The following is a 25586-nucleotide window of genomic DNA, read 5'->3' on the forward strand; positions in this document are numbered from 1 at the left end:
CTGATTACTGGCTGCTGGAGGAGTGTATGTAGAGCAAAACCAGGGTGACTCATCTGTCAGAGCCTCTGTGTGTGTGTGTGTGTGTGTGTGTGTGTGTGTGTGTGTGTGTGTGTGTGTGTGTGTGTGTGTGTGTGTGTGTGTGTGTGTGTGTGTGTGTGTGTGTGTGTGTGTGATGCAGTGGGGTCTTACCTCTCCACGGTAGCCCACGTACACATAGGTACACATGGGTTGGAATGCACCCGTACCACAGGCCAGCAGGTGGGTGCGGTTATAGGGCTGCAGCAGGCGCACAAAGTTGGCACACTCCGTCTGTGAACACACACGCACACACACAAACACAGGTTAAATAAATACACATACACAGGACAACAATAAACTGTCAACCAATTTCTGACCATTTTGTGTAGAGCAAAAATATTTCTTAACAAAGGCCACTGATTCCACATGTTAGCAATAAGGGCCAAGAACAAGATTTGAAAAGATGAAAAACAATAAACTTCAACAAACGCTGGGCTTCCCAGATCTTTCCCACAGCCAAAGACAGAGCCACATGGAGGGATCAGGCAACAGAGAGAAGAGAAGGAGAAAGAGGGAGAGCTAGAGAGAGAGAGGGGGGGGGGGGGTAAGAGAGGAGATCTAGAGACAGAATAAGAGAACATAGAATCCTCGAGCCCTCAGGAAGAGTAGGGCACAGATGTATCCTTTTCTTGAAGTTTCACAATAGAAGCTGAGGAGTGGTGTCACAGTGACCAACAGGAAACAAGTCAAGAGTGTCACTGCCCTAGGGTGAGAGGGTCAAACTCGTCCACTTAGCTGCTGTGTGTGTGACTACTTTTTTTTTTTTTATTACCAGGAAGGGCTCATTGAGATTAAAATCTATTTTTCAAGAGCACCCTGGCCAAGATAGGCAGCACCAAGTCATTACAAAAAAATTACAGACAGACAACATGAAAAACTACAAGTAATCTAGTAAAAACCATTGAATTCACAAGAGTATAAAACAGCAAATGATAAACATTGACAGGTCAGGGAATCAGCCTCAAAATCCTTCAATAATGATTTAAAAACACCAATAGGGACAAGTTCCTCCAGTTTAAAAGTATTTTATAAGGCGTTCCAAGACGATGGCGCAGAGTACATAAAAGCCCTTTTACCAATTTCAGTTCAGACATTTGGAACAGTTAGCAGGATAAAGTCCAGCGAACGAAGAGAATAGCTATCACATTTCTGAACAATAAAAATGCCCAAATAAAAAGGTAGTAAACCCAAAATGGCTTTGTAAATAAAAGTATACCAGTGACTGAGCCTACGAGTGACTAGAGAAGGCCAGCCAACCCTGGTATACAAAGTGCAGTGGTGTGTAAGGGTTTTGCAGTTTAAAATAAATCTCAAAGTGCCATGGAAAAGAGTGTCAATTGATCTCAAACACTGAGCGGAAGAATTCATATATAAAATATCCCCACAATCTAGTAAAGACATAAATGTAGCTGATTTACTAGCCACCTTCTGGCTTCAAAAGAAAAGGCCTTATTCCTAAAATAAAATCCCAATTTCAGCTTAAATTTTTTTTGTAAGTTGAGTATTATACACTATTATAAACTGAATGTACAAAACATTCTGAACATGACATAGACTGACCAGGGGAATCCAGGTGAAAGCTATGATCCCTTATTGATGTCACTTGTTAAATCCACTTCAATCAGTGTGGATGAAGGGGAGGAGACATGTTACAAAATATTGAAGTGCCTTTGAACGGGGTAGAAGGTGCCAGGGGCACTGGTTTATGTCAAGAACTGCAATGCTGCTGTTTGTTTCAAGCTCAACAGTTTCCCGTTTGTATCAAGAAGGTCCACCACCCAAAGGACATCCAGCCAACTTGACACAACTGTGGGAAGCATTGGAGTCAACATGGGCCAGCATCCCTGTGGAATGCTTTTGACACCTTGTAGATTCCATGCCCTAACGAATTGAGGCTGTTTGAGGGCAAAGGGGGGTGCAACTCAATATTAGGAAGGTGTTCCTAATGTTTTGTACACCCACTGTACAGTATATTGGAGGTTTGGAATGAAGCCAGGTGTGCTTTTTATCTATCAGCCAAACATGACTTGGCTCTCCTTCCTGTCCAGACTATTGCTGCACGCACGCGCGCACCCCCCCCCCCCCACACGCGCACACACACACACACACACACACACACACACACACACACACACACACACACACACACTCCTCACGCAGACACACACACACACACACACTCCTCACGCACACACTCCTCACGCACACGCACGCACACACACACACTCACACACACACACACACACACTCCTCACGCACAAACACACCCTCCTCGAGTAAACACACACACTCCTCACGCACACACACACACACACACACACACACACACACACACACACACATACACACAGACACACACACACACACACACACACACATACACACACACACACCCTCCTCACATAAACACACACACTCCTCTCACACACACACACACACACACCTCCTCCTACGCACATACTCCTCCTCTCAGCTTTTAATTACCCAAAATGCACCCTCCCTCCCTCTCTTCACCTACCACCATCCCTCTCTCCTCCCCTGCTCTGGTAGAGTATAGAGGGTAGGCTGTAGTGAGACGGACTGTAGAAATAGACTCCAGACTGGTCCCAGTGGAGAGAAGCAGCCTCCTGGCCCTGTCTCCTCCATGTTCCTAATGTTTTATACACTCAGTGTATAAACTGATGAGTGGCAGATCCTTTGTAATGTATTTCTCCATAATATTGAGTGTGTAACAGACAGGCAGGGTGGTAGGGTAATACCATCAGGCCTCAGATGATTATACTGAGGGATGGAGACATCTTGTTCCAGTGTAAACAGCATGCATTCACTGGAGAGCAATCAGCGCTGTTAACACTAACAGGAAATCAAGACCATCGTTGAGGGAAACATACAAACACACGCAGAGAGAGAAAGACAAACACACACACCCTCAAACAGGCGTACAGCTGTGCACACACACTCGAAGACACACATGGATGCAAACACACACAAAGAGGCACACACAAAGCTGTTTTGGAAAAAGCAGGATGCTTCAGTCCAAGTCTCTGTGGTCCACACAGCTGGAGCTACATGGAGAAGGAAGAGCAAAGAAGCAGTGTGCTGAGGAGAAGGCCAGATGAGCAGACTACAGATGTGAACATTGATAACTTAGACAGACACACAACACAATCCCACCAGCTCTCAGACAAGTGGTAGACACAAGCGTAGGCATCAAATGCACTATAAGACGTGCTCAACTCCTAAAGTTTGGTTGCTTTAGCCCAGCAGTAGTTGTTCATATCAAGTAAGCTTAGACGTACTGTTAGCCTAGAGCGATCCACAGTGTCTGTCTGCATATTTGTCCTTGGTTAGTAGATGATTCACTTTTTAAAGCAAGTCACTTCCACGTTTGTACCCATAAGTACGGCTGTACCCATTAATGAACATAGTGGAATGTTTCCTCTGGCAGTGCTGGATAATGCCAGGGCACTGTGCCAAATGACACCAAGCTGAGTTTCCAGCTCCCTGATGCATGAAGTCTCAGAGTCTCACAAAGTTCTTCAAAAGTCTCCTACAAATCCTTTAAACATTCAAATCTCTCACCCATCCACTCGGACTAATAACTCTCCCAAAGCCACAACCCCGGTAGTTCCTGCTTTGTTATTGACTGGTTCCTGCTGAGGGAGGGGCTGTGGGACATCTATGTCTGCTGGGGGCAATGAAATTAGGGGTCATGTGGTCGCGACCTGTGAGAAAGGCCATCATAAAGCAAACACGTTAGGTGTTACCCAGTGGTCAACCAGCGGGGTCACACAGCCCCATTGAACAGCAGGTTCCCCTCCTTTAGCCAGTCAATAAAATACCCTCACAGACACGCACCCACCTCTAACTCCTCCATCCCCCCACAGTCAATGGAGGGAAGTAGTATGCACATCCTACAGCTCCAAGACACAGACACATTGTGTATAAGGGAAGGAGACAGATTGCGACCATCAGAACGCTGAATAGGTGCAACAATAGTAACACAACGCGCTCCGGCTTTAAACCAGCCAGGCTGTCTAGTCAGTGTCTAGTCAGTGTCTAGTTAGTGTCTAGTCAGCTTCTAGTCAGCGTCTAGTCAGTGTCTAGTCAGCGTCTAGTCAGTGTCTAGTTAGTGTCTAGTCAGCTTCTAGTCAGCTTCTAGTCAGTGTCTAGTCAGCGTCTAGTCAGCGTCTAGTCAGCGTCTAGTCAGCGTCGAGTCAGCGTCGAGTCAGCGTCTAGTTAGCGTCTAGTCAGCGTCTAGTTCAGCGTCTAGTCAGCGTCTACTCAGCGTCTAGTCAGCGTCTAGTCAGCGTCTAGTCAGCGTCTAGTCAGCGTCTAGTCAGCGTCTATTCAGTGTCTAGTCAGGGTCTATTCAGTGTCTAGTCAGCGTCTAGTCAGTGTCTAGTCAGCGTCGAGTCAGCGTCTAGTCAGCGTCTAGTCAGCGTCTAGTCAGCGTCTAGTCAGCGTCTAGTCAGCGTCTAGTCAGCGTCTAGTCAGCGTCTAGTCAGCGTCAGTGTCTAGTCAGCGTCTAGTCAGCGTCTAGTCAGCGTCTATTCAGTGTCTAGTCAGGGTCTATTCAGTGTCTAGTCAGGGTCTAGTCAGTGTCTAGTCAGCGTCTAGTCAGCGTCTAGTCAGTGTCTAGTCAGTGTCTACTCAGTGTCTAGTCAGCGTCTCGTCAGTGTCTAGTCAGTGTCTACTCAGTGTCTAGTCAGCGTCTAGTTAGTGTCTAGTCAGCGTCTAGTCAGGGTCTAGTCAGCGTCTATTCAGTGTCTATTCAGTGTCTAGTCAGTGTCTAGTTAGTGTCTAGTCAGCGTTGAGTCAGTGTCTAGTCAGTGTCTAGTCAGCGTCTAGTCAGCGTCTAGTTAGCGTCTAGTTAGCGTCTAGTCAGCGTCTAGTCAGCGTCTAGTCAGGGTCTAGTCAGCGTCTATTCAGTGTCTATTCAGTGTCTAGTCAGTGTCTAGTTAGTGTCTAGTCAGCGTTGAGTCAGTGTCTAGTCAGTGTCTAGTCAGCGTCTAGTCAGTGTCGAGTCAGCGTCGAGTCAGCGTCTAGTCAGCGTCTAGTCAGCGTCTAGTCAGCGTCTAGTTAGCGTCTAGTCAGCGTCTAGTCAGCGTCTAGTCAGCGTCTAGTTAGTGTCTAGTCAGCGTCGAGTCAGTGTCTAGTCAGTGTCTAGTCAGTGTCTAGTCAGCGTCTAGTCAGTGTCTAGTCAGCGTCTCGTCAGCGTCTACTCAGTGTCTAGTCAGCGTCTAGTTAGCGTCTAGTCAGCGTCGAGTCAGCGTCTAGTCAGTGTCTAGTCAGTGTCTAGTCAGTGTCTAGTCAGCGTCTAGTTAGTGTCTAGTCAGCGTCGAGTCAGCGTCTAGTCAGCGTCTAGTCAGTGTCTAGTTAGTGTCTAGTCAGCTTCTAGTCAGCTTCTAGTCAGTGTCTAGTCAGCGTCTAGTCAGTGTCTAGTCAGTGTCTAGTCAAGCGTCTGATCAGCGTCTAGTCAGTGTCTAGTTAGTGTCTAGTCAGCTTCTAGTCAGCTTCTGTCTACTCAGTGTCTAGTCAGCGTCTAGTCAGTGTCTAGTCAGCGTCTAGTCAGCGTCTAGTCAGCGTCTAGTCAGCGTCTAGTCAGCGTCTAGTCAGTCAGCGTCTAGTTAGCGTCTAGTCAGCGTCTAGTCAGTGTCTAGTCAGTGTCTAGTCAGCGTCTAGTCAGTGTCTCAGCGTCTAGTCAGTGTCAGTCAGTGTCTATTCAGTGTCTAGTCAGCGTCTAGTCAGCGTCTAGTCAGTGTCTAGTCAGCGTCTCAGTGTCTAGTCAGTGTCTAGTCAGTGTCTAGTCAGCGTCTAGTCAGCGTCTAGTCAGTGTCTAGTCAGCGTCTAGTCAGCGTCTCGTCAGTGTCTAGTCAGTGTCTACTCAGTGTCTAGTCAGCGTCTAGTTAGTGTCTAGTCAGCGTCGAGTCAGTGTCTAGTCAGTGTCTAGTCAGTGTCTAGTCAGCGTCTAGTTAGTGTCTAGTCAGCGTCAAGTCAGTGTCTAGTCAGGGTCTATTCAGTGTCTAGTCAGCGTCTAGTCAGTGTCTAGTCAGTGTCTAGTCAGCGTCTAGTCAGCGTCTCGTCAGCGTCTACTCAGTGACTAGTCAGCGTCTAGTTAGCGTCTAGTCAGCGTCGAGTCAGCGTCGAGTCAGCGTCTAGTCAGTGTCTAGTCAGTGTCTAGTCAGTGTCTAGTCAGCGTCTAGTTAGTGTCTAGTCAGCGTCGAGTCAGCGTCTAGTCAGCGTCTAGTCAGTGTCTAGTTAGTGTCTAGTCAGCTTCTAGTCAGCTTCTAGTCAGTGTCTAGTCAGCGTCTAGTCAGTGTCTAGTCAGTGTCGAGTCAGCGTCTAGTCAGCGTCTAGTCAGTGTCTAGTTAGTGTCTAGTCAGCTTCTAGTCAGCTTCTAGTCAGTGTCTAGTCAGCGTCTAGTCAGTGTCTAGTCAGCGTCTAGTCAGCGTCTAGTCAGTGTCTAGTCAGTGTCTAGTCAGCTTCTAGTCAGCTTCTAGTCAGTGTCTAGTCAGCGTCTAGTCAGTGTCTAGTCAGCGTCTAGTCAGCGTCTAGTCAGCGTCGAGTCAGCGTCTAGTCAGCGTCTAGTCAGCGTCTAGTCAGCATCTAGTCAGCGTCTAGTTAGCGTCTAGTCAGCGTCGAGTCAGTGTCTAGTCAGTGTCTACTCAGTGTCTAGTCAGCGTCTAGTCAGTGTCTAGTCAGCGTCTAGTCAGTGTCTAGTCAGGGTCTATTCAGTGTCTAGTCAGCGTCTAGTCAGTGTCTAGTCAGTGTCTAGTCAGCGTCGAGTCAGTGTCTAGTCAGTGTCTAGTCAGTGTCTAGTCAGCGTCTAGTCAGTGTCTAGTCAGTGTCTAGTCAGCGTCTCGTCAGTGTCTAGTCAGTGTCTACTCAGTGTCTAGTCAGCGTCTAGTTAGTGTCTAGTCAGCGTCGAGTCAGTGTCTAGTCAGTGTCTAGTCAGTGTCTAGTCAGCGTCTAGTTAGTGTCTAGTCAGCGTCGAGTCAGTGTCTAGTCAGGGTCTATTCAGTGTCTAGTCAGCGTCTAGTCAGTGTCTAGTCAGCGTCTAGTCAGCGTTTAGTTAGCGTCTAGTCAGCGTCTAGTCAGCGTCTAGTCAGTGTCTAGTCAGCGTCTAGTCAGCGTCTAGTCAGCGTCGAGTCAGCGTCTAGTCAGTGTCTGGTCAGCGTCTAGTCAGCGTCTAGTCAGTGTCTAGTCAGCGTTTAGTCAGCGTCTCTGTTAGCGTCTAGTCAGCGTCTAGTCAGCGTCTAGTCAGCGTCTAGTCAGCGTCTAGTCAGTGTCTAGTCAGTGTCTAGTCAGTGTCTAGTCAGCGTCTAGTCAGTGTCTAGTCGTGTCTAGTCAGCGTCTAGTCAGTGTCTAGTCAGCGTCTAGTCAGTGGTCAGTGTCTAGTCAGTGTCTAGTCAGCGTCTAGTCAGTGTCTAGTCAGTGTCTAGTCAGCGTCTAGTCAGCGTCTAGTCAGCGTCGAGTCAGCGTCTAGTCAGTGTCTAGTTAGTGTCTAGTCAGTGTCTAGTCAGCGTCAGTCAGTGTCTAGTCAGGGTCTAGTCAGTGTCTAGTCAGCGTCTAGTCAGAGTCTGAGTCAGTGTCTAGTCAGTGTCTAGTTCAGTGTCTAGTCAGTGTCTAGTCAGTGTCTAGTCAGTGTCTAGTCAGTGTCTAGTCAGCGTCTAGTCAGGGTCTAGTCAGCGTCTATTCAGTGTCTATTCAGTGTCTACTCAGTGTCTAGTCAGCGTCTCGTCAGTGTCTAGTCAGTGTCTACTCAGTGTCTAGTCAGCGTCTAGTTAGTGTCTAGTCAGCGTCTAGTCAGGGTCTAGTCAGCGTCTATTCAGTGTCTATTCAGTGTCTAGTCAGTGTCTAGTTAGTGTCTAGTCAGCGTTGAGTCAGTGTCTAGTCAGTGTCTAGTCAGCGTCTAGTCAGCGTCTAGTTAGCGTCTAGTTAGCGTCTAGTCAGCGTCTAGTCAGCGTCTAGTCAGGGTCTAGTCAGCGTCTATTCAGTGTCTATTCAGTGTCTAGTCAGTGTCTAGTTAGTGTCTAGTCAGCGTTGAGTCAGTGTCTAGTCAGTGTCTAGTCAGTGTCTAGTCAGTGTCGAGTCAGCGTCGAGTCAGCGTCTAGTCAGCGTCTAGTCAGCGTCTAGTCAGCGTCTAGTTAGCGTCTAGTCAGCGTCTAGTCAGCGTCTAGTCAGCGTCTAGTTAGTGTCTAGTCAGCGTCGAGTCAGTGTCTAGTCAGTGTCTAGTCAGCGTCTAGTCAGTGTCTAGTCAGCGTCTCGTCAGTGTCTACTCAGTGTCTAGTCAGCGTCTAGTTAGCGTCTAGTCAGCGTCGAGTCAGCGTCTAGTCAGTGTCTAGTCAGTGTCTAGTCAGTGTCTAGTCAGCGTCTAGTTAGTGTCTAGTCAGCGTCGAGTCAGCGTCTAGTCAGCGTCTAGTCAGCGTCTAGTTAGTGTCTAGTCAGCTTCTAGTCAGCTTCTAGTCAGTGTCTAGTCAGCGTCTAGTCAGTGTCGAGTAAGCGTCTAGTCAGCGTCTAGTCAGTGTCTAGTTAGTGTCTAGTCAGCTTCTAGTCAGCTTCTAGTCAGTGTCTAGTCAGCGTCTAGTCAGTGTCTAGTCAGCGTCTAGTCAGCGTCTAGTCAGCGTCGAGTCAGCGTCGAGTCAGCGTCTAGTCAGCGTCTAGTTAGCGTCTAGTCAGTGTCTACTCAGTGTCTAGTCAGCGTCTAGTCAGTGTCTAGTCAGTGTCAAGTCAGGGTCTATTCAGTGTCTAGTCAGCGTCTAGTCAGCGTCTAGTCAGTGTCTAGTCAGCGTCGAGTCAGTGTCTAGTCAGTGTCTAGTCAGTGTCTAGTCAGCGTCGAGTCAGCGTCTAGTCAGCGTCTAGTCAGTGTCTAGTCAGCGTCTAGTCAGCGTCTCGTCAGTGTCTAGTCAGTGTCTACTCAGTGTCTAGTCAGCGTCTAGTTAGTGTCTAGTCAGCGTCGAGTCAGTGTCTAGTCAGTGTCTAGTCAGTGTCTAGTCAGCGTCTAGTTAGTGTCTAGTCAGCGTCAAGTCAGTGTCTAGTCAGGGTCTATTCAGTGTCTAGTCAGCGTCTAGTCAGTGTCTAGTCAGTGTCTAGTCAGCGTCTAGTCAGCGTCTACTCAGTGTCTAGTCAGCGTCTAGTTAGCGTCTAGTCAGCGTCGAGTCAGCGTCGAGTCAGCGTCTAGTCAGTGTCTAGTCAGTGTCTAGTCAGTGTCTAGTCAGCGTCTAGTTAGTGTCTAGTCAGCGTCGAGTCAGCGTCTAGTCAGCGTCTAGTCAGTGTCTAGTTAGTGTCTAGTCAGCTTCTAGTCAGCTTCTAGTCAGTGTCTAGTCAGCGTCTAGTCAGTGTCTAGTCAGTGTCGAGTCAGCGTCTAGTCAGCGTCTAGTCAGTGTCTAGTCAGTGTCTAGTCAGCTTCTAGTCAGTGTCTAGTCAGTGTCTAGTCAGTGTCTAGTCAGTCAGCGTCTAGTCAGCGTCGAGTCAGCGTCTAGTCAGCGTCTAGTCAGCGTCTAGTCAGCATCTAGTCAGCGTCTAGTTAGCGTCTAGTCAGCGTCGAGTCAGTGTCTAGTCAGTGTCTACTCAGTGTCTAGTCAGCGTCTAGTCAGTGTCTAGTCAGCGTCTAGTCAGTGTCAAGTCAGGGTCTATTCAGTGTCTAGTCAGCGTCTAGTCAGTGTCTAGTCAGTGTCTAGTCAGCGTCGAGTCAGTGTCTAGTCAGTGTCTAGTCAGTGTCTAGTCAGCGTCTAGTCAGTGTCTAGTCAGTGTCTAGTCAGCGTCTCGTCAGTGTCTAGTCAGTGTCTACTCAGTGTCTAGTCAGCGTCTAGTTAGTGTCTAGTCAGCGTCGAGTCAGTGTCTAGTCAGTGTCTAGTCAGTGTCTAGTCAGCGTCTAGTTAGTGTCTAGTCAGCGTCGAGTCAGTGTCTAGTCAGGGTCTATTCAGTGTCTAGTCAGCGTCTAGTCAGTGTCTAGTCAGCGTCTAGTCAGCGTTTAGTTAGCGTCTAGTCAGCGTCTAGTCAGCGTCTAGTCAGCGTCTAGTCAGCGTCTAGTCAGCGTCGAGTCAGCGTCTAGTCAGCGTCTAGTCAGCGTCTAGTCAGCGTGTAGTCAGTGTCTAGTCAGCGTTTAGTTAGCGTCTAGTTAGCGTCTAGTCAGCGTCTGTCAGTGTCTAGTCAGCGTCTGTCAGTCAGTCGTCGAGTCAGTGTCTAGTCAGTGTCTAGTCAGTGTCTAGTCAGCGTCTAGTCAGTGTCTAGTCAGCGTCTAGTCAGCGTCTAGTCAGTGTCTAGTCAGCGTCTAGTCGTCAGTGGTCAGTGTCTAGTCAGTGTCTAGTCAGCGTCTAGTTAGTGTCTGTCAGTGTCTAGTCAGCGTCTAGTCAGCGTCTAGTCAGCGTCGAGTCAGCGTCTAGTCAGTGTCTAGTTAGTGTCTAGTCAGTGTCTAGTCAGCGTTGAGTCAGTGTCTAGTCAGGGTCTAGTCAGTGTCGAGTCAGCGTCGAGTCAGAGTCGAGTCAGCGTCTAGTCAGTGTCTAGTTAGTGTCTAGTCAGTGTCTGGTCAGTGTCTAGTCAGTGTCTAGTCAGCGTCTAGTCAGCGTCTAGTCAGGGTCTAGTCAGCGTCTATTCAGTGTCTATTCAGTGTCTAGTCAGTGTCTAGTTAGTGTCTAGTCAGCGTTGAGTCAGTGTCTAGTCAGCGTCTAGTCAGTGTCTAGTCAGAGTCGAGTCAGCGTCGAGTCAGCGTCTAGTCAGCGTCTAGTCAGCGTCTCTAGTTAGCGTCTGGTCAGCGTCTGGTCAGTGTCTAGTCAGCGTCTAGTCAGCGTCTGGTTAGTGTCTAGTCAGCGTTGAGTCAGTGTCTAGTCAGTGTCTAGTCAGTGTCTAGTCAGCGTCTAGTCAGTGTCTAGTCAGTGTCTAGTCAGCGTCTAGTCAGTGTCTAGTCAGCGTCGAGTCAGTGTCTAGTCAGTGTCTAGTCAGTGTCTAGTCAGCGTCTAGTTAGTGTCTAGTCAGCGTCGAGTCAGTGTCTAGTCAGGGTCTATTCAGTGTCTAGTCAGCGTCTAGTCAGTGTCTAGTCAGCGTCTAGTCAGCGTTTAGTTAGCGTCTAGTCAGCGTCTAGTCAGCGTCTAGTCAGCGTCTAGTCAGCGTCTAGTCAGCGTCGAGTCAGCGTCTAGTCAGCGTCTAGTCAGCGTCTAGTCAGCGTGTAGTCAGTGTCTAGTCAGCGTTTAGTTAGCGTCTAGTTAGCGTCTAGTCAGCGTCTAGTCAGTGTCTAGTCAGCGTCTAGTCAGCGTCGAGTCAGTGTCTAGTCAGTGTCTAGTCAGTGTCTAGTCAGCGTCTAGTCAGTGTCTAGTCAGCGTCTAGTCAGCGTCTAGTCAGTGTCTAGTCAGCGTCTCGTCAGTGGTCAGTGTCTAGTCAGTGTCTAGTCAGCGTCTAGTTAGTGTCTAGTCAGTGTCTAGTCAGCGTCTAGTCAGCGTCTAGTCAGCGTCGAGTCAGCGTCTAGTCAGTGTCTAGTTAGTGTCTAGTCAGTGTCTAGTCAGCGTTGAGTCAGTGTCTAGTCAGGGTCTAGTCAGTGTCGAGTCAGCGTCGAGTCAGAGTCGAGTCAGCGTCTAGTCAGTGTCTAGTTAGTGTCTAGTCAGTGTCTAGTCAGTGTCTAGTCAGCGTCTAGTCAGCGTCTAGTCAGCGTCTAGTCAGGGTCTAGTCAGCGTCTATTCAGTGTCTATTCAGTGTCTAGTCAGTGTCTAGTTAGTGTCTAGTCAGCGTTGAGTCAGTGTCTAGTCAGCGTCTAGTCAGTGTAGAGTCAGAGTCGAGTCAGCGTCGAGTCAGCGTCTAGTCAGCGTCTAGTCAGCGTCTAGTTAGCGTCTAGTCAGCGTCTAGTCAGTGTCTAGTCAGCGTCTAGTCAGCGTCTAGTTAGTGTCTAGTCAGCGTTGAGTCAGTGTCTAGTCAGTGTCTAGTCAGTGTCTAGTCAGCGTCTAGTCAGTGTCTAGTCAGTGTCTAGTCAGCGTCTAGTCAGTGTCTAGTCAGCGTCTCGTCAGTGTCTAGTCAGTGTCTACTCAGTGTCTAGTCAGCGTCTAGTTAGTGTCTAGTCAGCGTCGAGTCAGTGGTCAGTGTCTAGTCAGTGTCTAGTCAGTGTCTAGTCAGCGTCTAGTTAGTGTCTAGTCAGTGTCTAGTCAGCGTCTAGTCAGTGTCTAGTCAGCGTCTAGTCAGCGTCGAGTCAGCGTCTAGTCAGTGTCTAGTCAGTGTCTAGTCAGCGTCTAGTCAGTGTCTAGTCAGCGTCTAGTCAGGGTCTAGTCAGCGTCTATTCAGTGTCTATTCAGCGTCTAGTCAGCGTCTAGTCAGCGTCTAGTCAGCGTCTAGTTAGCGTCTAGTCAGCGTCTAGTCAGTGTCTAGTCAGCGTCTAGTCAGCGTCTAGTTAGTGTCTAGTCAGCGTCGAGTCAGTGTCTAGTCAGTGTCTAGTCAGTGTCTAGTCAGCGTCTAGTCAGTGTCTAGTCAGCGTCTAGTCAGTGTCTAGTCAGCGTCTCGTCAGTGTCTAGTCAGTGTCTACTCAGTGTCTAGTCAGCGTCTAGTTAGTGTCTAGTCAGCGTCGAGTCAGTGGTCAGTGTCTAGTCAGTGTCTAGTCAGTGTCTAGTCAGCGTCTAGTTAGTGTCTAGTCAGCGTCGAGTCAGCGTCTAGTCAGCGTCTAGTCAGTGTCTAGTCAGGGTCTATTCAGTGTCTAGTCAGCATCTAGTCAGTGTCTAGTCAGTGTCTAGTCAGCGTCTAGTCAGCGTTTAGTTAGCGTCTAGTCAGTGTCTAGTCAGTGTCTAGTCAGCGTCTAGTCAGTGTCTAGTCAGCGTCGAGTCAGCGTCTAGTCAGTGTCTAGTCAGTGTCTAGTCAGCGTCTAGTCAGTGTCTAGTCAGCGTCTAGTCAGTGTTTAGTCAGCGTCTAGTCAGGGTCTAGTCAGCGTCTATTCAGTGTCTATTCAGTGTCTAGTCAGTGTCTAGTTAGTGTCTAGTCAGCGTTGAGTCAGTGTCTAGTCAGTGTCTAGTCAGTGTCTAGTCAGCGTCTAGTCAGTGTCTAGTCAGCGTCTAGTCAGCGTCTAGTCAGTGTCTAGTCAGCGTCTCGTCAGTGTCTAGTCAGTGTCTACTCAGTGTCTAGTCAGCGTCGAGTCAGTGGTCAGTGTCTAGTCAGTGTCTAGTCAGTGTCTAGTCAGCGTCTAGTTAGTGTCTAGTCAGCGTCGAGTCAGCGTCTAGTCAGCGTCTAGTCAGTGTCTAGTCAGGGTCTATTCAGTGTCTAGTCAGCATCTAGTCAGTGTCTAGTCAGTGTCTAGTCAGCGTCTAGTCAGCGTTTAGTTAGCGTCTAGTCAGTGTCTAGTCAGCGTCTAGTCAGTGTCTAGTCAGTGTCGAGTCAGCGTCTAGTTAGTGTCTAGTCAGTGTCTAGTCAGTGTCTAGTCAGCGTCTAGTCAGTGTCTAGTCAGCGTCTAGTCAGTGTTTAGTCAGCGTCTAGTCAGGGTCTAGTCAGCGTCTATTCAGTGTCTATTCAGTGTCTAGTCAGTGTCTAGTTAGTGTCTAGTCAGCGTTGAGTCAGTGTCTAGTCAGTGTCTAGTCAGCGTCTAGTCAGTGTCGAGTCAGTGTCGAGTCAGCGTCGAGTCAGCGTCTAGTCAGTGTCTAGTCAGCGTCTAGTCAGCGTCTAGTCAGCGTCTAGTTAGCGTCTAGTTAGCGTCTAGTCAGCGTCTAGTCAGCGTCTAGTCAGCGTCTAGTTAGTGTCTAGTCAGCGTCGAGTCAGTGTCTAGTCAGTGTCTAGTCAGTGTCTAGTCAGCGTCTAGTTAGTGTCTAGTCAGCGTCGAGTCAGCGTCTAGTCAGCGTCTAGTCAGTGTCTAGTTAGTGTCTAGTCAGCTTCTAGTCAGCTTCTAGTCAGTGTCTAGTCAGCGTCTAGTCAGTGTCTAGTCAGTGTCGAGTCAGCGTCTAGTCAGCGTCTAGTCAGTGTCTAGTTAGTGTCTAGTCAGCTTCTAGTCAGCTTCTAGTCAGTGTCTAGTCAGCGTCTAGTCAGTGTCTAGTCAGTGTCGAGTCAGCGTCTAGTCAGCGTCTAGTCAGTGTCTAGTTAGTGTCTAGTCAGCTTCTAGTCAGCTTCTAGTCAGTGTCTAGTCAGCGTCTAGTCAGTGTCTAGTCAGCGTCTAGTCAGCGTCTAGTCAGCGTCGAGTCAGCGTCGAGTCAGCGTCTAGTCAGCGTCTAGTCAGCGTCTAGTTAGCGTCTAGTCAGCGTCGAGTCAGTGTCTAGTCAGTGTCTACTCAGTGTCTAGTCAGCGTCTAGTCAGTGTCTAGTCAGCGTCTAGTCAGTGTCAAGTCAGGGTCTATTCAGTGTCTAGTCAGCATCTAGTCAGCGTCTAGTCAATGTCTAGTCAGCGTCGAGTCAGCGTCTAGTCAGCGTCTAGTCAGCGTCTAGTCAGTGTCTAGTCAGTGTCTAGTCAGCGTCTAGTCAGCGTCTCGTCAGTGTCTAGTCAGTGTCTACTCAGTGTCTAGTCAGCGTCTAGTTAGTGTCTAGTCAGCGTCGAGTCAGTGTCTAGTCAGGGTCTATTCAGTGTCTAGTCAGCGTCTAGTCAGTGTCTAGTCAGTGTCTAGTCAGCGTCTAGTCAGCGTTTAGTTAGCGTCTAGTCAGCGTCTAGTCAGCGTCTAGTCAGTGTCTAGTCAGCGTCTAGTCAGCGTCTAGTCAGCGTCGAGTCAGTGTCTAGTCAGTGTCTAGTCAGCGTCTAGTCAGCGTCTAGTCAGTCTCTAGTCAGGGTCTATTCAGTGTCTAGTCAGCATCTAGTCAGTGTCTAGTCAGTGTCTAGTCAGCGTCTAGTCAGCGTTTAGTTAGCGTCTAGTCAGTGTCTAGTCAGTGTCTAGTCAGCGTCTAGTCAGTGTCTAGTCAGCGTCGAGTCAGCGTCTAGTCAGTGTCTAGTCAGTGTCTAGTCAGCGTCTAGTCAGTGTCTAGTCAGTGTCTACTCAGTGTCTAGTCAGCGTCTAGTTAGTGTCTAGTCAGCGTCTAGTCAGGGTCTAGTCAGCGTCTATTCAGTGTCTATTCAGTGTCTAGTCAGTGTCTAGTTAGTGTCTAGTCAGCGTTGAGTCAGTGTCTAGTCAGTGTCTAGTCAGCGTCTAGTCAGCGTCTAGTTAGCGTCTAGTTAGCGTCTAGTCAGCGTCTAGTCAGCGTCTAGTCAGGGTCTAGTCAGCGTCTATTCAGTGTCTATTCAGTGTCTAGTCAGTGTCTAGTTAGTGTCTAGTCAGCGTTGAGTCAGTGTCTAGTCAGTGTCTAGTCAGCGTCTAGTCAGTGTCGAGTCAGCGTTAGTGTCTAGTCAGCGTCTAGTCAGCGTCTGGTCAGCGTCTAGTCAGCGTCTAGTTAGCGTCTAGTCAGCGTCTAGTCAGCGTCTAGTCAGTGTCTAGTCAGTGTCTAGTCAGCGTCCTAGTCAGTGTCTAGTCAGTGTCTAGTCAGCGTCTAGTCAGTGTCTAGTCAGCGTCTCGTCAGTGTCTACTCAGTGTCTAGTCAGCGTCTAGTTAGCGTCTAGTCAGCGTCGAGTCAGCGTCTAGTCAGTGTCTAGTCAGTGTCTAGTCAGTGTCTAGTCAGCGTCTAGTTAGTGTCTAGTCAGCGTCGAGTCAGCGTCTAGTCAGCGTCTAGTCAGTGTCTAGTTAGTGTCTAGTCAGCTTCTAGTCAGCTTCTAGTCAGTGTCTAGTCAGCGTCTAGTCAGTGTCGAGTAAGCGTCTAGTCAGCGTCTAGTCAGTGTCTAGTTAGTGTCTAGTCAGCTTCTAGTCAGCTTCTAGTCAGTGTCTAGTCAGCGTCTAGTCAGTGTCTAGTCAGCGTCTAGTCAGCGTCTAGTCAGCGTCGAGTCAGCGTCGAGTCAGCGTCTAGTCAGCGTCTAGTTAGCGTCGAGTCAGCGTCTAGTCAGTGTCTACTCAGTGTCTAGTCAGCGTCTAGTCAGTGTCTAGTCAGTGTCAAGTCAGGGTCTATTCAGTGTCTAGTCAGCGTCTAGTCAGCGTCTAGTCAGTGTCTAGTCAGCGTCGAGTCAGTGTCTAGTCAGTGTCTAGTCAGTGTCTAGTCAGCGTCTAGTCAGCGTCTAGTCAGTGTCTAGTCAGCGTCTAGTCAGCGTCTCGTCAGTGTCTAGTCAGTGTCTACTCAGTGTCTAGTCAGCGTCTAGTTAGTGTCTAGTCAGCGTCGAGTCAGTGTCTAGTCAGTGTCTAGTCAGTGTCTAGTCAGCGTCTAGTTAGTGTCTAGTCAGCGTCAAGTCAGTGTCTAGTCAGGGTCTATTCAGTGTCTAGTCAGCGTCTAGTCAGTGTCTAGTCAGTGTCTAGTCAGCGTCTAGTCAGCGTCTCGTCAGCGTCTACTCAGTGTCTAGTCAGCGTCTAGTTAGCGTCTAGTCAGCGTCGAGTCAGCGTCGAGTCAGCGTCTAGTCAGTGTCTAGTCAGTGTCTAGTCAGTGTCTAGTCAGCGTCTAGTTAGTGTCTAGTCAGCGTCGAGTCAGCGTCTAGTCAGCGTCTAGTCAGTGTCTAGTTAGTGTCTAGTCAGCTTCTAGTCAGCTTCTAGTCAGTGTCTAGTCAGCGTCTAGTCAGTGTCTAGTCAGTGTCGAGTCAGCGTCTAGTCAGCGTCTAGTCAGTGTCTAGTCAGTGTCTAGTCAGCTTCTAGTCAGTGTCTAGTCAGCGTCTAGTCAGTGTCTAGTCAGCGTCTAGTCAGCGTCGAGTCAGCGTCTAGTCAGCGTCTAGTCAGCGTCTAGTCAGCATCTAGTCAGCGTCTAGTTAGCGTCTAGTCAGCGTCGAGTCAGTGTCTAGTCAGTGTCTACTCAGTGTCTAGTCAGCGTCTAGTCAGTGTCTAGTCAGCGTCTAGTCAGTGTCAAGTCAGGGTCTATTCAGTGTCTAGTCAGCGTCTAGTCAGTGTCTAGTCAGTGTCTAGTCAGCGTCGAGTCAGTGTCTAGTCAGTGTCTAGTCAGTGTCTAGTCAGCGTCTAGTCAGTGTCTAGTCAGTGTCTAGTCAGCGTCTCGTCAGTGTCTAGTCAGTGTCTACTCAGTGTCTAGTCAGCGTCTAGTTAGTGTCTAGTCAGCGTCGAGTCAGTGTCTAGTCAGTGTCTAGTCAGTGTCTAGTCAGCGTCTAGTTAGTGTCTAGTCAGCGTCGAGTCAGTGTCTAGTCAGGGTCTATTCAGTGTCTAGTCAGCGTCTAGTCAGTGTCTAGTCAGCGTCTAGTCAGCGTTTAGTTAGCGTCTAGTCAGCGTCTAGTCAGCGTCTAGTCAGCGTCGAGTCAGCGTCTAGTCAGCGTCTAGTCAGCGTCTAGTCAGCGTGTAGTCAGTGTCTAGTCAGCGTTTAGTTAGCGTCTAGTTAGCGTCTAGTCAGCGTCTAGTCAGTGTCTAGTCAGCGTCTAGTTAGCGTCTAGTCAGCGTCGAGTCAGTGTCTAGTCAGTGTCTAGTCAGTGTCTAGTCAGCGTCTAGTCAGTGTCTAGTCAGCGTCTAGTCAGCGTCTAGTCAGTGTCTAGTCAGCGTCTCGTCAGTGGTCAGTGTCTAGTCAGTGTCTAGTCAGCGTCTAGTTAGTGTCTAGTCAGTGTCTAGTCAGCGTCTAGTCAGCGTCTAGTCAGCGTCGAGTCAGCGTCTAGTCAGTGTCTAGTTAGTGTCTAGTCAGTGTCTAGTCAGCGTTGAGTCAGTGTCTAGTCAGGGTCTAGTCAGTGTCGAGTCAGCGTCGAGTCAGAGTCGAGTCAGCGTCTAGTCAGTGTCTAGTTAGTGTCTAGTCAGTGTCTAGTCAGTGTCTAGTCAGCGTCTAGTCAGCGTCTAGTCAGCGTCTAGTCAGGGTCTAGTCAGCGTCTATTCAGTGTCTATTCAGTGTCTAGTCAGTGTCTAGTTAGTGTCTAGTCAGCGTTGAGTCAGTGTCTAGTCAGCGTCTAGTCAGTGTAGAGTCAGAGTCGAGTCAGCGTCGAGTCAGCGTCTAGTCAGCGTCTAGTCAGCGTCTAGTTAGCGTCTAGTCAGCGTCTAGTCAGTGTCTAGTCAGCGTCTAGTCAGCGTCTAGTTAGTGTCTAGTCAGCGTTGAGTCAGTGTCTAGTCAGTGTCTAGTCAGTGTCTAGTCAGCGTCTAGTCAGTGTCTAGTCAGTGTCTAGTCAGCGTCTAGTCAGTGTCTAGTCAGCGTCTCGTCAGTGTCTAGTCAGTGTCTACTCAGTGTCTAGTCAGCGTCTAGTTAGTGTCTAGTCAGCGTCGAGTCAGTGGTCAGTGTCTAGTCAGTGTCTAGTCAGTGTCTAGTTAGTGTCTAGTCAGTGTCTAGTCAGCGTCTAGTCAGTGTCTAGTCAGCGTCTAGTCAGCGTCGAGTCAGCGTCTAGTCAGTGTCTAGTCAGTGTCTAGTCAGCGTCTAGTCAGTGTCTAGTCAGCGTCTAGTCAGGGTCTAGTCAGCGTCTATTCAGTGTCTATTCAGCGTCTAGTCAGCGTCTAGTCAGCGTCTAGTCAGCGTCTAGTTAGCGTCTAGTCAGTGTCTAGTCAGCGTCTAGTCAGCGTCTAGTTAGTGTCTAGTCAGCGTCGAGTCAGTGTCTAGTCAGTGTCTAGTCAGTGTCTAGTCAGCGTCTAGTCAGTGTCTAGTCAGCGTCTAGTCAGTGTCTAGTCAGCGTCTCGTCAGTGTCTAGTCAGTGTCTACTCAGTGTCTAGTCAGCGTCTAGTTAGTGTCTAGTCAGCGTCGAGTCAGTGGTCAGTGTCTAGTCAGTGTCTAGTCAGTGTCTAGTCAGCGTCTAGTTAGTGTCTAGTCAGCGTCGAGTCAGCGTCTAGTCAGCGTCTAGTCAGTGTCTAGTCAGGGTCTATTCAGTGTCTAGTCAGCATCTAGTCAGTGTCTAGTCAGTGTCTAGTCAGCGTCTAGTCAGCGTTTAGTTAGCGTCTAGTCAGTGTCTAGTCAGTGTCTAGTCAGCGTCTAGTCAGTGTCTAGTCAGCGTCGAGTCAGCGTCTAGTCAGTGTCTAGTCAGTGTCTAGTCAGCGTCTAGTCAGTGTCTAGTCAGCGTCTAGTCAGTGTTTAGTCAGCGTCTAGTCAGGGTCTAGTCAGCGTCTATTCAGTGTCTATTCAGTGTCTAGTCAGTGTCTAGTTAGTGTCTAGTCAGCGTTGAGTCAGTGTCTAGTCAGTGTCTAGTCAGTATCTAGTCAGCGTCTAGTCAGTGTCTAGTCAGCGTCTAGTCAGCGTCTAGTCAGTGTCTAGTCAGCGTCTCGTCAGTGTCTAGTCAGTGTCTACTCAGTGTCTAGTCAGCGTCGTTAGTGTCTAGTCAGTGGTCAGTGTCTAGTCAGTGTCTAGTCAGTGTCTAGTCAGCGTCTAGTTAGTGTCTAGTCAGCGTCGAGTCAGCGTCTAGTCAGCGTCTAGTCAGTGTCTAGTCAGGGTCTATTCAGTGTCTAGTCAGCATCTAGTCAGTGTCTAGTCAGTGTCTAGTCAGCGTCTAGTCAGCGTTTAGTTAGCGTCTAGTCAGTGTCTAGTCAGCGTCTAGTCAGTGTCTAGTCAGTGTCGAGTCAGCGTCTAGTTAGTGTCTAGTCAGTGTCTAGTCAGTGTCTAGTCAGCGTCTAGTCAGTGTCTAGTCAGCGTCTAGTCAGTGTTTAGTCAGCGTCTAGTCAGGGTCTAGTCAGCGTCTATTCAGTGTCTATTCAGTGTCTAGTCAGTGTCTAGTTAGTGTCTAGTCAGCGTTGAGTCAGTGTCTAGTCAGTGTCTAGTCAGCGTCTAGTCAGTGTCGAGTCAGTGTCGAGTCAGCGTCGAGTCAGCGTCTAGTCAGTGTCTAGTCAGCGTCTAGTCAGCGTCTAGTCAGCGTCTAGTTAGCGTCTAGTTAGCGTCTAGTCAGCGTCTAGTCAGCGTCTAGTCAGCGTCTAGTTAGTGTCTATTCAGCGTCGAGTCAGTGTCTAGTCAGTGTCTAGTCAGTGTCTAGTCAGCGTCTAGTTAGTGTCTAGTCAGCGTCGAGTCAGCGTCTAGTCAGCGTCTAGTCAGTGTCTAGTTAGTGTCTAGTCAGCTTCTAGTCAGCTTCTAGTCAGTGTCTAGTCAGCGTCTAGTCAGTGTCTAGTCAGTGTCGAGTCAGCGTCTAGTCAGCGTCTAGTCAGTGTCTAGTTAGTGTCTAGTCAGCTTCTAGTCAGTGTCTAGTCAGCGTCTAGTCAGTGTCTAGTCAGTGTCGTCAGCGTCTAGTCAGCGTCTAGTCAGTGTCTAGTTAGTGTCTAGTCAGCTTCTAGTCAGTGTTCTAGTCAGTGTCTAGTCAGCGTCTAGTCAGTGTCTAGTCAGCGTCTAGTCAGCGTCTAGTCAGCGTCGAGTCAGCGTCTGGTCAGTCAGTCAGTCTAGTCAGCGTCTAGTCAGCGTCTAGTTAGCGTCTAGTCAGCGTCGAGTCAGTGTCTAGTCAGTGTCTACTCAGTGTCTAGTCAGCGTCTAGTCAGTGTCTAGTCAGCGTCTAGTCAGTGTCAAGTCAGGGTCTATTCAGTGTCTAGTCAGCATCTAGTCAGCGTCTAGTCAGTGTCTAGTCAGCGTCGAGTCAGCGTCTAGTCAGCGTCTAGTCAGCGTCTGTCTAGTCAGTGTCTAGTCAGCGTCTAGTCAGCGTCTCGTCAGTGTCTAGTCAGTGTCTACTCAGTGTCTAGTCAGCGTCTAGTTAGTGTCTAGTCAGCGTCGAGTCAGTGTCTAGTCAGGGTCTATTCAGTGTCTAGTCAGCGTCTAGTCAGTGTCTAGTCAGCGTCTAGTCAGCGTTTAGTTAGCGTCTAGTCAGCGTCTAGTCAGCGTCTAGTCAGTGTCTAGTCAGCGTCTAGTCAGCGTCTGGTCAGCGTCTCAGTGTCTAGTCAGTGTCTAGTCAGCGTCTAGTCAGCGTCTAGTCAGTCTCTCTGGTCAGGGTCTATTCAGTGTCTAGTCAGCATCTAGTCAGTGTCTAGTCAGTGTCTAGTCAGCGTCTAGTCAGCGTTTAGTTAGCGTCTAGTCAGTGTCTAGTCAGTGTCTAGTCAGCGTCTAGTCAGTGTCTAGTCAGCGTCGAGTCAGTGTCTAGTCAGTGTCTAGTCAGTGTCTAGTCAGCGTCTGAGTCAGTGTCTAGTCAGCGTCTAGTCAGTGTTTAGTCAGCGTCTGTCAGGTCTAGTCAGCGTCTATTCAGTGTCTATTCAGTGTCTAGTCAGTGTCTAGTTAGTGTCTAGTCAGCGTTGAGTCAGTGTCTAGTCAGTGTCTAGTCAGTGTCTAGTCAGCGTCTAGTCAGTGTCTAGTCAGCGTCTAGTCAGCGTCTAGTCAGTGTCTAGTCAGCGTCTGGTCAGTGTCTAGTCAGTGTCTACTCAGTGTCTAGTCAGCGTCTAGTTAGTGTCTAGTCAGCGTCTCAGTGGTCAGTGTCTAGTCAGTGTCTGGTCAGTGTCTAGTCAGCGTCTAGTTAGTGTCTAGTCAGCGTCAGCGTCTAGTCAGCGTCTAGTCAGTGTCTAGTCAGGGTCTATTCAGTGTCTAGTCAGCATCTAGTCAGTGTCTAGTCAGTGTCTAGTCAGCGTCTAGTCAGCGTCAGTAGTTAGCGTCTAGTCAGTGTCTAGTCAGTGTCTAGTCAGTGTCTAGTCAGTGTCTAGTCAGCGTCTAGTCAGTGTCTAGTCAGCGTCTAGTTAGTGTCTAGTCAGCGTCTAGTCAGCGTCTAGCGTCTAGTCAGCGTCTAGTCAGTGTCTAGTCAGTGTCTAGTCAGTGTCTAGTCAGTGTCTAGTCAGTGTCTAGTCAGTGTCTAGTCAGTCTAGTCAGCGTCTAGTCAGTGTCTAGTCAGCGTCTAGTCAGTGTCTAGTCAGTGTCTAGTCAGTGTCTAGTCAGTGTCTAGTCAGTGTCTGGTCAGTGTCTAGTCAGCGTCTAGTCAGTGTCTAGTCAGCGTCTAGAGTCAGTGTTTAGTCAGCGTCTAGTCAGGGTCTAGTCAGCGTCTATTCAGTGTCTATTCAGTGTCTAGTCAGTGTCTAGTTAGTGTCTAGTCAGCGTTGAGTCAGTGTCTAGTCAGTGTCTAGTCAGCGTCTAGTCAGTGTCGAGTCAGTGTCGAGTCAGCGTCGAGTCAGCGTCTAGTCAGTGTCTAGTCAGCGTCTAGTCAGCGTCTAGTCAGCGTCTAGTCAGCGTCTAGTTAGCGTCTAGTCAGCGTCTAGTCAGCGTCTAGTCAGCGTCTAGTTAGTGTCTGGTCAGCGTCGGTCAGTGTCTAGTCAGTGTCTAGTCAGTGTCTAGTCAGCGTCTAGTTAGTGTCTAGTCAGCGTCTAGTCAGCGTCTAGTCAGCGTCTGGTCAGTGTCTAGTTAGTGTCTAGTCAGCTTCTAGTCAGCTTCTAGTCAGTGTCTAGTCAGCGTCTAGTCAGTGTCTAGTCAGTGTCTAGTCAGCGTCTAGTCAGTGTCTAGTCAGTGTCTAGTTAGTGTCTAGTCAGCTTCTAGTCAGCTTCTGTCAGTGTCTAGTCAGTGTCTAGTCAGTGTCTAGTCAGTGTCTAGTCAGCGTCTAGTCAGCGTCTAGTCAGTGTCTAGTTAGTGTCTAGTCAGCTCTAGTCAGCTCTAGTCAGTGTCTAGTCAGCGTCTAGTCAGTGTCTAGTCAGCGTCGAGTCAGCGTCTAGTTAGTGTCTAGTCAGTGTCTAGTCAGTGTCTAGTCAGCGTCTAGTCAGTGTCTAGTCAGCGTCTAGTCAGCGTCGAGTCAGTGTCTAGTCAGTGTCTACTCAGTGTCTAGTCAGCGTCTAGTCAGTGTCTAGTCAGCGTCTAGTCAGTGTCAAGTCAGGGTCTATTCAGTGTCTAGTCAGCATCTAGTCAGCGTCTAGTCAGTGTCTAGTCAGCGTCGAGTCAGCGTCTAGTCAGCGTCTAGTCAGGGTCTAGTCAGTGTCTAGTCAGTGTCTAGTCAGCGTCTAGTCAGCGTCTCGTCAGTGTCTAGTCAGTGTCTACTCAGTGTCTAGTCAGCGTCTAGTTAGTGTCTAGTCAGCGTCGAGTCAGTGTCTAGTCAGGGTCTATTCAGTGTCTAGTCAGCGTCTAGTCAGTGTCTAGTCAGTGTCTAGTCAGCGTCTAGTCAGCGTTTAGTTAGCGTCTAGTCAGCGTCTAGTCAGTGTCTAGTCAGCGTCTAGTCAGCGTCTAGTCAGCGTCGAGTCAGTGTCTAGTCAGTGTCTAGTCAGCGTCTAGTCAGCGTCTAGTCAGCGTCTAGTCAGCGTCTAGTCAGCGTCTAGTCAGCGTCTAGTCAGCGTCGAGTCAGCGTCTAGTCAGTGTCTAGTTAGTGTCTAGTCAGCGTTGAGTCAGTGTCTAGTCAGGGTCTAGTCAGTGTCGAGTCAGCGTCGAGTCAGCGTCTAGTCAGTGTCTAGTTAGTGTCTAGTCAGTGTCTAGTCAGTGTCTAGTCAGCGTCTAGTCAGTGTCTAGTCAGCGTCTAGTCAGGGTCTAGTCAGCGTCTATTCAGTGTCTATTCAGTGTCTAGTCAGTGTCTAGTTAGTGTCTAGTCAGCGTTGAGTCAGAGTCTAGTCAGTGTCTAGTCAGCGTCTAGTCAGTGTCGAGTCAGAGTCGAGTCAGCGTCGAGTCAGCGTCTAGTCAGCGTCTATTCAGCGTCTAGTTAGCGCCTAGTTAGCGTCTAGTCAGCGTCTAGTCAGTGTCTAGTCAGCGTCTAGTCAGCGTCTAGTTAGTGTCTAGTCAGCGTTGAGTCAGTGTCTAGTCAGTGTCTAGTTAGTGTCTAGTCAGTGTCTAGTCAGTGTCTAGTCAGTGTCTAGTCAGTGTCTAGTCAGTGTCTAGTCAGCGTCTAGTCAGTGTCTACTCAGTGTCTAGTCAGCGTCTAGTTAGTGTCTAGTCAGCGTCGAGTCAGTGGTCAGTGTCTAGTCAGTGTCTAGTCAGTGTCTAGTCAGCGTCTAGTTAGTGTCTAGTCAGCGTCGAGTCAGCGTCTAGTCAGTGTCTACTCAGCGTCTAGTCAGCGTCTAGTCAGCGTCTAGTCAGCGTCTAGTCAGTGTCTAGTCAGCGTCTAGTCAGGGTCTAGTCAGCGTCTATTCAGTGTCTATTCAGTGTCTAGTCAGTGTCTAGTTAGTGTCTAGTCAGCGTTGAGTCAGAGTCTAGTCAGTGTCTAGTCAGCGTCTAGTCAGTGTCGAGTCAGAGTCGAGTCAGCGTCGAGTCAGCGTCTAGTCAGCGTCTATTCAGCGTCTAGTTAGCGCCTAGTTAGCGTCTAGTCAGCTTCTAGTCAGTGTCTAGTCAGCGTCTAGTCAGCGTCTAGTTAGTGTCTAGTCAGCGTTGAGTCAGTGTCTAGTCAGTGTCTAGTTAGTGTCTAGTCAGTGTCTAGTCAGTGTCTAGTCAGTGTCTAGTCAGCGTCTAGTCAGTGTCTAGTCAGGGTCTAGTCAGCGTCTAGTCAGTGTCTAGTCAGCGTCTCGTCAGTGTCTAGTCAGTGTCTACTCAGTGTCTAGTCAGCGTCTAGTTAGTGTCTAGTCAGCGTCGAGTCAGTGGTCAGTGTCTAGTCAGTGTCTAGTCAGTGTCTAGTCAGCGTCTAGTTAGTGTCTAGTCAGCGTCGAGTCAGCGTCTAGTCAGCGTCTAGTCAGTGTCTAGTCAGCGTCTAGTTAGTGTCTAGTCAGCGTCGAGTCAGTGGTCAGTGTCTAGTCAGTGTCTAGTCAGTGTCTAGTCAGCGTCTAGTTAGTGTCGAGTCAGCGTCTAGTCAGCGTCTAGTCAGTGTCTAGTCAGCGTCTAGTCAGCGTCTAGTCAGCGTTTAGTTAGCGTCTAGTCAGCGTCTAGTCAGTGTCTAGTCAGCGTCTAGTCAGCGTCTAGTCAGCGTCGAGTCAGCGTCTAGTCAGTGTCTAGTCAGCGTCTAGTCAGTGTCTAGTCAGCGTCTAGTCAGTGTCTAGTCAGCGTCTAGTCAGGGTCTAGTCAGCGTCTATTCAGTGTCTATTCAGTGTCTAGTCAGTGTCTAGTTAGTGTCTAGTCAGCGTTGAGTCAGTGTCTAGTCAGTGTCTAGTCAGCGTCTAGTCAGTGTCGAGTCAGTGTCGAGTCAGCGTCGAGTCAGCGTCTAGTCAGCGTCTAGTTAGCGTCTAGTCAGCGTCTAGTCAGTGTCTAGTCAGCGTCTAGTTAGTGTCTAGTCAGCGTCGAGTCAGTGTCTAGTCAGTGTCTAGTCAGCGTCTAGTCAGTGTCTAGTCAGCGTCTAGTCAGCGTCTAGTCAGTGTCTAGTCAGCGTCTCGTCAGTGTCTAGTCAGTGTCTACTCAGTGTCTAGTCAGCGTCTAGTTAGTGTCTAGTCAGCGTCGAGTCAGTGGTCAGTGTCTAGTCAGTGTCTAGTCAGTGTCTAGTCAGCGTCTAGTTAGTGTCTAGTCAGCGTCGAGTCAGCGTCTAGTCAGCGTCTAGTCAGTGTCTAGTCAGGGTCTATTCAGTGTCTAGTCAGCATCTAGTCAGTGTCTAGTCAGTGTCTAGTCAGCGTCTAGTCAGCGTTTAGTTAGCGTCTAGTCAGTGTCTAGTCAGTGTCTAGTCAGCGTCTAGTCAGTGTCTAGTCAGCGTCGAGTCAGCGTCTAGTTAGTGTCTAGTCAGTGTCTAGTCAGTGTCTAGTCAGCGTCTAGTCAGTGTCTAGTCAGCGTCTAGTCAGTGTTTAGTCAGCGTCTAGTCAGGGTCTAGTCAGCGTCTATTCAGTGTCTAGTCAGTGTCTAGTTAGTGTCTAGTCAGCGTTGAGTCAGTGTCTAGTCAGTGTCTAGTCA

The 25586-nt window shown here is 49.0% G+C and overlaps 1 protein-coding gene across 1 annotated transcript in view; it reads right to left on the bottom strand.

The window, feature by feature from the left end:
- Positions 1-25586, bottom strand: part of LOC115102172 (semaphorin-3G-like) — an 86774-nt gene that overhangs the window by 22434 nt on the left and 38754 nt on the right. Inside the window, exon 4 of the mRNA XM_029621811.2 lies at positions 190-309. Coding sequence (XP_029477671.1) covers positions 190-309 — 120 coding nt within the window. The remainder of the gene's footprint in view (positions 1-189; positions 310-25586) is intronic.

The sequence above is a fragment of the Oncorhynchus nerka genome, linkage group LG20, assembly GCF_034236695.1.
Source record: "Oncorhynchus nerka isolate Pitt River linkage group LG20, Oner_Uvic_2.0, whole genome shotgun sequence".
Lineage (NCBI taxonomy): Eukaryota > Metazoa > Chordata > Actinopteri > Salmoniformes > Salmonidae > Oncorhynchus > Oncorhynchus nerka.